We start from the raw sequence: 12,260 nt of genomic DNA, 5'->3' as shown, positions 1-12,260 counted from the left end.
ATTTGCATTGTGCAAGTCTTCCTAGGAACTGAATTGTGCTGGAGAACAGGAAATCATGGGAAGCCGGATGGACTTGAATTAAAAGGAAGGGATTTGTTTTCCTTGTGTTTGAATGCCAGTGCCTGTTGCACTAGTGATTTACTGTACAATCTTTACTTCTCATTATGCAACTTAACTAAAAGAAAAACCTGCAGAAAATTAAAGTGAGTGGACTGTACATACTCTTACTTTGAATTTAGTTTCTTTTCTCTTAATTAGTTTTGATGTAGCACCACATGGTCTCCACAGGTCAAGGCTGTAGATTATCAACAAATTTTCAAGGTGCTAATTTGAAGAAATTTCTGAGCTACTTTTGGTCAGAGCCATTCTAGTAGAAATAACCCAACAGAGAGTAGTTAAAATCCAGTCACTTCTGTATGTTTTAGAACTACTGAGACCAAGCTACTTTCATAATCTGCCTGCTACATAAACACTTTATGACTCAGACTGGAGGAGTTTCATAAATACTTTGCTAATGGTTATTTAAAAAGATGCTTCCTTATGAAGGTGCTTAAAAGGTGTCTCTTCCTTTTCCTTTTTTTCCTCTTCAATCAGCACATTATCTTAATTGTACCCTTAAGGTGGATTAAGCTTCAATAAAAGGGACTGCATTTATTTCACCTCTAGCACTAGAGGCTGTTAAAACTGACTTGCAGTCAGTTCAAGTTTTAAAGATTTGGACTAACAGTAGCATAAATTACATGGAAAATAATTGGCTTCTTCAAGTCCTCAATAAAGGCTCAGGCTTTCCCTGTTGTCAGTGGAAGCTGAGCAGTTTTGGACTATGCTGGATTACATAACAGGCCTGAATCTTAGTTAGAAACTCTACTTAGGTGCAGAGCTGTTCTGCACCTGGAACTCCATTTTTGTAATGGATATTAGAGCTGGCGAGAGAACTTGTGTGGACCACCTGGATCCCCTAGCAGTTGTATGTCCCTGTGCAATTCTTTCAAATCCCAGCTCATAGTTTATCTGGCTCTCTCAAATACATGACCACCTTCCAAAATTTCACAGCCTTCCAAAATGCTTTTCTCTGGCATGCTACAGTCTTCCCATATTTCACACAGAATTTTTCTTTAGAAAGAAAATATTTTCTTCCAAAGTTACTTTTCAGCTCATTTCTGTTGATTTCACTAGAGATTGAATTAAGCCCCTTTAATTAGACCCTGAATTCTGCTGGTCCTAAATTAAATCTGGCACTTGCTTCAAGCTGGCCCTGCAGTTGTTTTTTTTTTGTTGTTGTTCCACCAATGACCAACACTCAATCTACAACATTCATGGAATTACACATGCACTCATAAATTCACTCAAAGCCTATTTATACCATCATGGAATGTATATGTGGTTTGTGTTTAGCATTTATATACAATTGCTCATGGGCTTCAGCTGGGCTTATATTCAACATTAACAGATAATAACTGGTGTGCAGCAGACTGTGTGCAGCAGTCAGCTCTTCCTCACCATGAATCAGAAGTTCATGTCTGGCAGATAAACTGTAATATTTTAAACTCCAGGGGATCAGAAGAGATTGTTCTTCCCTGCTAGAAGTTTCACTGCCAAAACCTTTCTCTTTGAGCTTCCAGACCCAATGTATATTTTGGAATTATGTGAAATGTGCTGCATTTTAAAATCACCCTGTTCTTAAACCTATATTGAAGTTACAAAGGAAATTAAATATATAGGAGAGCAAGGAGAAAATAAGATTGCTGGGAAAGGCAGCCCTGGACTGTATAGTCCTCCCTTGATACTTCGTATACAGAAATAGCCTTACCTGGACTCTTCACTTGTGTCTTTTAATGCAGATTTGGAAGTGCTAAGCTAGTTCAGGATCAGTGATTGAAATTGTCACTGTGTTTACCTTGGCAGTAAGATTGAGTATGGTCTTGCACTCAGTGCATGAATTACACTTATTGGGAAGAAAGATTACCTAGGTTTAATTAGTTCCAAAGCATAATAAAAAGATACACAGTGCAGACTGTGCAGTTCACAAGGATAATGTCTTCCTTGTTAGACACATTTGCTTTAAAGGCAGGTATAAAGTAATACTTGGATAGATGAGAGAATAATCAGCAAGTATTTCTTGATACCTTTGTACTTCTAGTCCCTAGATATAAAGACTTTTCCTAAATTCATTTGTGTATTGTACTTCCAGGACTAGAGCATGCACTGATAAGGAAATGAATGCATGGGGAGGTTTGTATCAAGTGACTTTTATTCTAGTGTCAAAAAGATGTGAAGTTTGCTGTTGTTTCAGCAGGGCAGCTGTAAAAAAATGGACTAGAAAGAGAATAGGCCTTAATGAACTGAAAAAAAAGCCAAACCTCTCTTTACTGAGTACTCTCTTACTGAGGCACTTGTAGTGCTAAGGGTCGAAAAAAAAGATAGTACACATACTGTTATGTGCTGTGAAAATCAGACTAAATTATCCCTTTAAAATCTGGGGGGAGATTGCAAGTAAAGTAGTATTATATATAGAATAATTTGCTGGCAGAGTTGAAAATGAAACTCAAACTATATAATGCAATATTTCAAAATCATAGGGCAAGAGAAAATTCCCTTGTTTGGAGTTCGGAGTCCTAACCCTCATTTCAGTATCACTTCAGCCAAGGGCTGGATTTCTGATCTTTCCTATTTTCTTTTCCTGTCCCAAGTACTTGTGTGCCTAACTGGATCATCCTTAGTGCTTTACAGCTTCAGTAGGCCCTGCTGATTCACATTCTTTCTCACGGCTCCTAAAAGGAAAGCTGACCTCCTTTATTTGCATTTAGACTCCACACAAAATCCTTCTGACCAGTATGTACATGGCTCCTATTCCTAAAATTCAAAGCCAGCGTAGGCTACTCTTTCAATTTTGCATATTATAACTTACCATGTGTTCCAGGTGTGTTCTGTACTAAGCTGGAGTACTCAGAACTGTGTTGTCCCTGGCACAAAGGTGAAGACATTTAGTCTCACCAGTGCTTGAGACCTTTACAACTGCAACACAGAAATTAGGTGAGATGTTCTTATTTAATTCCCAAGGACAAATGACACTGCAGCCTATTGAGAAATCCCTTAACAACATCCCTAAATGGCAATGTGACCTGGACCATGACAGCCATGGCCCTAAAGACAAACAGGGTCACTGAGGAGGTCACCCATACCACCCTGTGAGGTGCTTACTGTGTCTGGCTTCTCAGGCTTTAGAGGAAGATGGAGAAATCACTGTCCCTGTGTGCAAACACTCATCTCTGAGCATCTTTCTAGACTCTTGTTGCCTCAGTTATCCATGCCAGAAAGGAGTGAAGTGCTTTGTTCAGTGAGGTGAGGAGTTACAGCAGCACATGCACATCCCAGCTGTTGGGAGGGCACCACAGCATTCAGTGCTCAACAACCTGCATGAGTTTTGGGGTGCTTTAGATAGCTCTGCTCCCTAGGCCAGTAGTGATTTCCCTGCCAGGTCAAACATTTCTCTCACTGCAGCCTTTTCTCCTTTTCTTTACAGACCAGAAACTCAGAAGAACCACTGTCAGCACAGCTGACAAATCAGAACAACAGTATTGGTTGTAAATGCCATTGTACACCTAAACCTTTGTAATCAGCATCTGTAGAGAGGAAAACTGTAGCAAACATTTAGTCTTAGGCCATTGTGGATTTACTGTTAATCATGTAATTGTTGACAGACTATGAGAGATTAGATAAAGAATATTCTGTACTAGTAAAGGGAAGATCCTATCTTGACCTGAAAAAGGCTTGAGGTACTGAAATGTAGTTTCAGTTTATTTTAAACAGAAGCAGTTGTATATAACACTTGTAAAGCTTTCATGGCTCACTTAATTTTATTTAGTATAGCTGGCCTTGCTGGGAACTAGGGAGAAATGTGAGGAGGGTTCACACAGTGTCTTTTAGGCACCGAGTTGGCAGGTCCTGGCAGTTATGTAACTTTCTGAAAGCTTCTGATTTTCATCTAATTCAGTTGTTTAAATTAGCTGGTGTGAACAACTGACCTGATGGGAGCAAATGAGAATGTAAGTGTGACAGAAAACAAAATAATTTCTGAAACATTTGTCAAAGCTACTTCTGAACAGACTGTGTAAGTAGAATAGATGCTGGAAAAGTCTAGCAAAAAGATTTTTTTTTTAATCTGGGCAGAGCTAAGAAAATAGCTACTAACCTTACTTGTTGAGTAGCAGATTTATCTCCTAAATTCATCCTGATGGTAATAGAAATAATACCTCTCCTACTTCAGTTTCATGAGTCTAGGATATACCAACTCCACCTCCAGATCTGTCTAGACTGTCTGAATAGTGATGGTACACAGGCAGGTCAAGAAATAACCAAATGAGACTATTGCACTGAAATTACAAAATCTGTAAGCCTCAGTCAAGTCTATGTTGTGACATTTTGGGGACAATATTTTATCTTCTGTTTTCAGTGCTCAGACTGGGAACCAGAAGTTGTTCAAATCCCAGAGAGAAGACCTAAAATCTCAGCCTGAAAGTTCAATCTGACTCAAATTCCAGTAATAATTAGTTTCTGCTGTAGGGAAGTTGATTTGGGGAAAGTTTGGTTTGAAGGGCAGTTTCAGTTTGAAGGGCACAGGGTTGATTTGCAAATACTCTGCAGAGCTGCAAGGAACAGAGGTAGGAAATTGCACACAACCTTGTGTACACACAGCATCAAAACAGAGCATTCTCAGCCTGTGAACTTGTTGAGGCTCCATCAAGTAAGAAATCTTTGTGATGCAATCATAGCTCTTGCATTTAATTTTAAAAGATACTTACTGTTATTTAATAAAACTATCTGCAGAGAAGTCGGTCATTCCCTGGTAATTGACTTTGGTGGACCTAAAATTTGCTACAGATGTTTGGATGGTATCTGCTGTATCCCTTTAAGAGTGATGACCAGATTTACCATTCATTTACTTTGCTGGGAGCTACAAAGAAAAACTGAAATTAAGAGTAACTGAGATTAAAATGACAACAGAAAAGTGATCCTACTTTGCCTTGCTAAAACGAAGAACAGAATGAAAGAAACTGAGCAAATGGGGCTTATGGTGCAGCTAGTTAATTGTTTTATTCTGTTTGGCTGATACTCCATCTTCACAGTGTATCTGCTCCTCTCATAGCTGAAGACTATGGAGAAATTGTTTTGCTAGGCACAATTATCTATCATTCTTTTCTTCAATAGCTACATCCAAAGCATGTCACTGAACTGCAGACAAAGGGGAAATACTTCTGGCATATGGGTAACTCAGCTGTCTGTCAGTCGGGAGTTTATATTCTGACTCTGGCCTTTGCTGCTTTGCCCTACTTGAGCAGTGGTTTGTGTGGGAGAAGTTGGGCTTCTCTTTACACTTCCTGCTGGCCCATGTTTCTGTTATTCCATGGTGACACAAGGAGCAAATTCAACTAGGGTGTTGCAAATTTGGCTGCTGTACTGGGAAACAGCTGTAGATGAAAACTACACACACACTGACAGGATCTGAGTTATGCAGAAATATGACAAGTCAGAGGCAATGAAAAGACTTAAATGGCACTTTGTGGCTATTGGGAGAAAATTCCTGGAAACTTAGGGCATGGAAAGCCATGTGGAGTCCCAAAATAAGCCCCTGTTACACTGCCTTTGTCACAAATCAGTGGAATCAATGAATGAATGCATTGCTCACACAACTGTTGGCACTGTGAATGGAGGGAGGCAGGAGAGCCAGGGCCTGAATGCCAGCCCAGCACAGCAGAAAGGGCTGAGCTGGAACTGAGGACAAGGATGGTGGATGTGCTGCTCAACAGAGGATTCAGTACCAGCGGGGTGAAGAGTATTGATGGTTAGATATGGGCAGCGTGTTGCCCTAGGGGACACTTTTTTTCTTGTCTGTTGAAAATAGCATCAGTGCTGACTGCAGCTGAAGGCTCATTTCTTGTAAATGACTTCAATCATAACAGAATTAGTGTGACCACAGCCTCAGCGCGGCGACGGCCCTGCTTGGCGTTCAAGCTCCTCCTCCTGAGCACTCAGTAGCTCTCCATGGCTTAAATAAACAGCTTTCTGAATTTCTACAGGTCTATTGTGTTGCATGTAATTTAACTACTCAGAAAGCAAAACATGTTTCAGCCTGGAGCGAGGAGGCCTCAGCCCTGCGGCCTGCGCAGTGCCGGGAGCAGGAGCAGGGCCGGGTCCAGCTCAGAGCCCGCCCTGCTGCTCTGGGGACACAGCCACGCTGCAAAGGGCATTATCTCAAAGCTGTCCCTTCCCCACCAACTGGAAATATTGCAGCCTCTTCAAAAGCATGGCTTTGCTGGGCTCCTGAGCATGGCTCAAATTCTCCCATAGTCCTTTAATTGACTGTTTACTTTTCAGCCACAGTCAAAGGTCAGAGGAAAGAGCTAGGTGAGGGGAAGGGACTGGAATCACCACTCTTCATGTACTGTTTAGCAGGAGGGAGTAAAACCTGTTGCATGTTTCTATTACTTCAGGTGCAGAGTATTGCAAACTCCTTATTTGACCTTGCTGCTGCTTTATTAAAACTGAGGCTGAGAGATTTGACAGCTGAAATTACTACAGAAATCTTCAGGAGATTCCTGCTGTGCTCCTTAGATGTGACACCATCCTTAAATCAGTGTACACAGGTAAGCAGATATTTTAGAGAGCCCTTCATTTGCTCTTATAGAAGGAAAGCCAGAGTGATATTGTGAACACACATGCTGTGGTTAGGATTTCCTTATTGCATTGGAGCAACTCATGTATACCTATTAGAAGGAGGATCTGCCTGGCCACTGTGTTATATGCTGGGGAGAAAGCAAGAAGGAAAGGAAGGGGAAGAAAAATAAGGCAGGTAAAGATAATGTAATTTAAAAATACAAGTCAGCTTTGTCTCCTCTTAAGAGACATTTTATACAATTCTGACCTTCTTGTCCTAATTTATAGTTCTGGTTATATATATTTTTTCTGAGTTATCCCATATTTGCCTTTCATAATAAAGGCAAAATGAAGACATTTAGGCACCTTATGTGGGAGGATATGGCTTATTTCTGCTAAACTTGCTCTAAAGCAATTGAAGAGAAAAAGAAAATGGGTTTGTTTCTGCCAGGAAGAAAATTAAATTGACTCAATTCTTATGCTTTTCATTCCACACCTCTCAGTGGGAAGCCCCTTATTCTATATCTAGATCTAGTTCTGCTTGGTTTTGTCAGAGGCAGCAGAGAACCTTCTCAGTTACATTGTGCTTGTTCTACCAGTAATGCTGTCATGTGGGCACTCTTCTGTGTAGCAGGGCAAGAGCCATTAGTTCAGAGCCTGAAGGGTTAAAAGATACTAATGTGGAGCTGGGAAAGAGTATGGGGAAAGGATAACAATCTTTGCTGACAGCAAACCAGTCTGGCAGCCTTCACCCTACAAAGACTTTTTTTCCAGTTTAACAATGCTATTCACATTCAGGCAGTAACTTTGCTCCAGTCTCCTATCTGTTGCATAGCACAGCATTCACTACTTCCCATATTTATATCCTTGCAGCTGCTGTGGGAAAACATGCATCATTTGACAACTAACTCCAGCTTTAGAATTAAGCAGAAATGCTTTATGCTGTTTTAGGACTGATCCAAAGAACATTTTTAGGGAAGCAACACACCAGAAACTCACGTGATACTGCCTGTGCGTTCTTTTTCCCTTTTTTCATCCTGTCCAGTCCACTGAGTGATCCTTAGTCATGCCTAAGGAGGAAACCTATTTATTCCAAAGAAATATCAATGAAGTAAGAGCTGATTTGGTAAATATTAAACAAATGATTCAGTAAGGATCACTATAGAACATACACTCAAGAGTCTCCTAAAAGTGGCTTTATCTTTAAAAGGAATGTGAATTACAGCAGGGGAGAGAGATCTTTTATCTCCCAAACTCTGAAGATTACTTCATTTACTGCTTGCAGTTCCTGTAAGCACTGTAGATCTGGGCTGATAGAGTACATTTCTGTGAAAGACTCTGTGCCTTCTTTGAAGTGATTTGGTTCAGCTGTTTTTCTAAGTCAGCTTTTCATGGATTTCAGGAAATGCTTGGGGGAGAGGAGAATAATTTTCTCATAATACAGGTGACACTTTGCCAAATCAGGCATTTCAAGTCTTTCACAGCTGCAGTTTCTGGGGGCACTGTTTTTGTGTTTCATGAGCAGATGGAAACAGAACAGTTAGTGTAGTTTAACTTTCTCTGAATGAAGTATAGCCACTAGAAATTACAGCTGCAAATGTAGAGGCTTAGGTTCTCTGGATCCTGTCATGGATCTAAGTAATAGATTCTTTTAACATGCCAAATCTCTGCTCTGTAGATGAGGAGGAATTCAAGATTAGAAGCATCTTTTTATGTGCAAGTATGTCTGCACCTTTGCCATTTGTGTATGCAAATTTTCAAAGAGAACTAAGCTATCCTTTCCCCAGTGCACCACAATGATACAGCATTCACAGACTTTTAAAGTGTGTGAAGAGCATTTCTGGACAGTTTTATTTTTCCCCACCGAGGTTCATGGGGCTTGGTTATGTCAGACAGCAATGTCTTCTAGCTTAGGGTTTTGCACCTTTCCACAGAAATAAGGCAAACCAGTGTTGGTGCAGCTTGCTCAGTCAAGGGTTTGATTTACACTGTCATAAACTATGCATCACTGCAGTCTTAATACAGTGTTCCTGCTCTCATGGATTTAGGAGAGAGGTGGACTCCTGGGCAGATTCACCCTGAGTATATTTTCTACTTGCTTGCCCTTTTTTGTTGTAGGCTTTTGCAGGCAGGAATCCTCTGCCTGCTGGACCAGCACTAAGACAGACTAATTTGCTAGGACAAAGAAGCAGGACCATGTGGAGACCTGTCTGTACTTACACACTCAGTTAACTAGTTAATCTGCCAGCAGGATAGGTGCCAGAGCCTTTAAAACTAAAACCAGAGATGCTATTTTTTTAAAAACTGTGACAATAAAGTTTATTATGTTAATATCATTAAAAATATTATAAAATAGTAAAATATTCTGCTTGGCAGAAAAATTATGCCAGGGTTTTAAAACCCCAGGTTTGTGCAAACAATTTTTGTAAACATAAGAAGTCAAGTGTTCAGGTTCCATCACAAAATACAGTAAACTGCTACAAAAATAAGTTTGCTCACTGTCAAACATAATTAAAAATCCAGGAAGATGGATTTTGTTACACATGTCTAATGTGTCCCTATACAGTTAATGCTGCACTTATATCTGAAATGGGAAGGATTTCAGGTAGTCCTTTAAAACAGGATTGAGTGGGATCTGATTTAAGTTCTCTCTTCCAAAAGTCTTCACGATGCTTTTGCGGCAGAGCTCCTGCAGCGGCTGCACCCGGACCTTGCGAAGGGGGGTAACCAGTACCTTCCTCGGGGAGCTTAGGTAATGTTCCAGCAGCTTGAAAAGACAGTCAAAAGTCTCTTTGCTGCCATCCAGGCTGAAACGCCCAGTCTGAAAATTAATCCGGATACTGGTGGGCCCAGTTGCAGTCTTAACACTGATGGCAAAGAAGCAATTCTTTTGTGTGCTGTCCCTGATGAGGAAGGTGCCCTCGGGCTCAGACTTCAGCTTCTCGTGGGCAGCACTGACAGTCAGAGGCCCCCAGTAGAAGCCACAGGCATCCAGCAGGCTGCTGGCTCGAGTGATGCTACTGAAATCGGCTTGGGAGCGAAAGGTTCGGAAGTGTGTGTTGCCCTGTGCCTGCACAGTGCCGGGCCGGCCGGGGCCCTGGAAGCCTCGTGCCTGCGAGCAATCCCGTGCCGGAGGGTCAAGAAGCCGTCTTGGGTCTGCTCCAAGTGCATTATCTGCTGACACCTTGCTGTGCGCTACCATCCTACAGCCGAGAGCAGCGGGTGCGGTGTTCCATAGCGTCAGCGGCTACGGCAGGGCGGCCTTCCAGCAGCTACTCTGAAATGCCGAGGAGAGACAGTGTGAGATGGATCCCCAGGGACAGGCAGCAATCGCTGAATGACCAGCTCTTCCATTGATACACCTCCCACCCATTATCAAATATTCAAATATTCACTTCCCAATTTACACCAGGCAAACAACTGCTCTCTTTTGGACAAGATTAGAAGCCTATCACTATGGCAAACTTCAACGCTCCAAAAATATTTAGCGAGGATCATTAACAGTTACAGAAGACAATAAGTTTCCCTGCTATGAGCCCTTTCAGGGCCTAGCAACTCAAATGACTTCTCAATGAGAAGTCATCTCATGGACACCCTCTCCCATTCTCAAGTTTTTAAAGAACAAATCAACTGAATTACCATTTTTTCTGCCTTCCCAACTACAATGTCAGAACTCAGCACAGTGTTATTTGGTGCATGCATTGTGTGAAAAAGTGGATGAAGGCTGTGTACCCAGATAATTGGGGAAGAGAGTGAGGTGAGGTTCTATAGTATGACTGAAGTGTAACTTGGAGGGGCAGCCTGTAACAAGGTCAATTTACACAGTAATCCTAAAACTTCTTTCCTCTCTCCTGTTAACCTAAGGTTCAGCCATAAAAGGCCATTTCCATTCTCCCAAGTTTCCCTTGGGACAGCAATGCTACAACCTACTAGCTTATACAAATCAACCTCTGTGAACCCTTAAAGCATTACTCTGCAGTCTCTCTCTCTTTTTTGTATCACATGCACTTTAAGTGGCCCAATCTAAATTGCTTCCTATTGATATATCTTTCAACATGAGGGACTAAATTCATCCCTCGTGTTACTTCAAAGGAATTAGCAGGGCTGCACCAGGAATGAGTTTGGCCTGAAATGTCTGCCTCTGACAGTGTGGTTCAATACATCTCCGCTGGCTGCCTTGACCTTACTGGCAAGCATAGATTTTAGGATTTATCCCTATAGTCAGATATAGATCTGCAGCAGCAGCTTGTTGAGAAACCTTGAAGGATTCTCAGAAATGAATCCCTCACCCGTCTCACAGTTCAGGTTAACATGCTAACGAGAATTTCTAAGAAAGCATCCGCTGGATTCCTGTCTGTGCTAATTTAACAACTTGATGTTTAGTTTCATTTAGGTCATATTACTTCCTCAAGCACCTACAAGGGTTATAAAATCCTTAAGCTAGTAAGTAACAGGCTGAAAGTAGCATTCGCTTTGCTTTGCACAGCAGACGGAAACTGATGCCAGCTTTTCCAGTTACTGAGCCAGGATTATCGCTCAGTATTTAAAGTTAAAAATTCAGTTTCAGGACACCCTGGGGAGAAATAAGCACTAAGCCCGCGATCTAAAAATCAAAGGGCTCCCCAGCAGAAGCCATAGGGAGCCAAGCGAGTTAGCAGCGCCTTTCCAAAGCGCACAGAGCGAACAGGAGACACGGCAGTCTTCGGAGCCCGAAAGCCAGGGCAGGGATCTGGGACGAGGGCGCCACGACTGCGGCGGAGCGGAGACTTGTGCGGGGTCCGGCCCGGCCCGGCCCGGCCCGGCGGCCGTGCGGGCACCGCGGGCCCGGGGCTGCCCCGGCTCCCACCGCCGGCGCGGGCCCTGCAAACCCCGCTGCGTGTTCCCTTTCGTGCTTGTCCCACTATTTTACACCAGGCACAACAGGTCTGTCTGAGCACAGACACTGAGCCAAAAAGGGAAGAAAAAAATGTATTTAAAAAAAAAATAATTAAAAGGCAAACACTCCCGAAGCCACCACGCTCTTGGCACATCTGGCAGGACTCCTCCGAACATCTGAGCTCATCGAGCTGCGGCGCCCGAGCCCTCTCGGTGCACGTCGCTGTTGGCGCGGACTCCCTGGGCAGACACCCTCCCTTACCTCGGGGTGCCGCGGGTGGGGGCCGTCCCCGGAGCGCAGCACATGCTGCCAGTCCCAGTCCTGCTGCTAGTCCAGGTCCTGGCCCCGGGGGCCGGCCGAGCATCCTCCGGCGGGGGCCCTGCCTGGCGCCGCGGCGAGCCGGGGCTGCCCGGGGCGGGCGGGCGAGCGGCACCTCCAGCGCTCCCGGCCCCTCCAGCGCTCTGTGGCGGCGCATCGCCCCGGCTTTTTATTTAACGCTGGCTCGGCTCCTCCCCGCCTTCTCGGAAAACCTGTGGCTTACGTTCACTTTCGCTTTCCTCAGACTGGGTGGCCCTGAGCACCGCCTCCGGAGAACGCCCAGCGGGTTCTCGGGTTCCCTGCCCCGCCGCTGGGGTTGCTCTTCAACCTCTCTTCTTCTATCCCACTACACTGGGATACTTCTTTTTTTTTTTTCTTTTTTTTTTCCTTTTTTTTTTTTTTTTTTTTTTTT

The 12,260-nt window shown here is 43.2% G+C and overlaps 1 protein-coding gene across 1 annotated transcript; it reads right to left on the bottom strand.

The window, feature by feature from the left end:
* Nucleotides 1-8,946: 8,946 nt before the first annotated feature.
* Nucleotides 8,947-12,010, bottom strand: SOCS1 (suppressor of cytokine signaling 1). Its single transcript, XM_039732053.1, has 2 exons — nucleotides 11,792-12,010; nucleotides 8,947-9,931 (listed from the first exon to the last, which is right to left on the bottom strand). Exon 2 carries the CDS (start codon nucleotides 9,854-9,856, stop codon nucleotides 9,233-9,235), a length of 624 nt encoding a protein of 207 aa, XP_039587987.1. The 5' UTR covers nucleotides 9,857-9,931; nucleotides 11,792-12,010; the 3' UTR covers nucleotides 8,947-9,232.
* Nucleotides 12,011-12,260: the final 250 nt, after the last annotated feature.

This window comes from Passer montanus, unplaced genomic scaffold, assembly GCF_014805655.1.
Source record: "Passer montanus isolate IOZ18808 unplaced genomic scaffold, ASM1480565v1 scaffold8, whole genome shotgun sequence".
Classification (NCBI taxonomy): Eukaryota; Metazoa; Chordata; class Aves; order Passeriformes; family Passeridae; genus Passer; species Passer montanus.
Note: the sequence above shows the minus strand (reverse complement) of the source record. Positions and strands in the feature narration are given on the sequence as shown.

Bases quoted from the DNA above. Each gene is read 5' to 3' on its own strand.
- SOCS1 (XM_039732053.1), bottom strand. From the start codon at position 9,856: ATGGTAGCGCACAGCAAGGTGTCAGCAGATAATGCACTTGGAGCAGAC.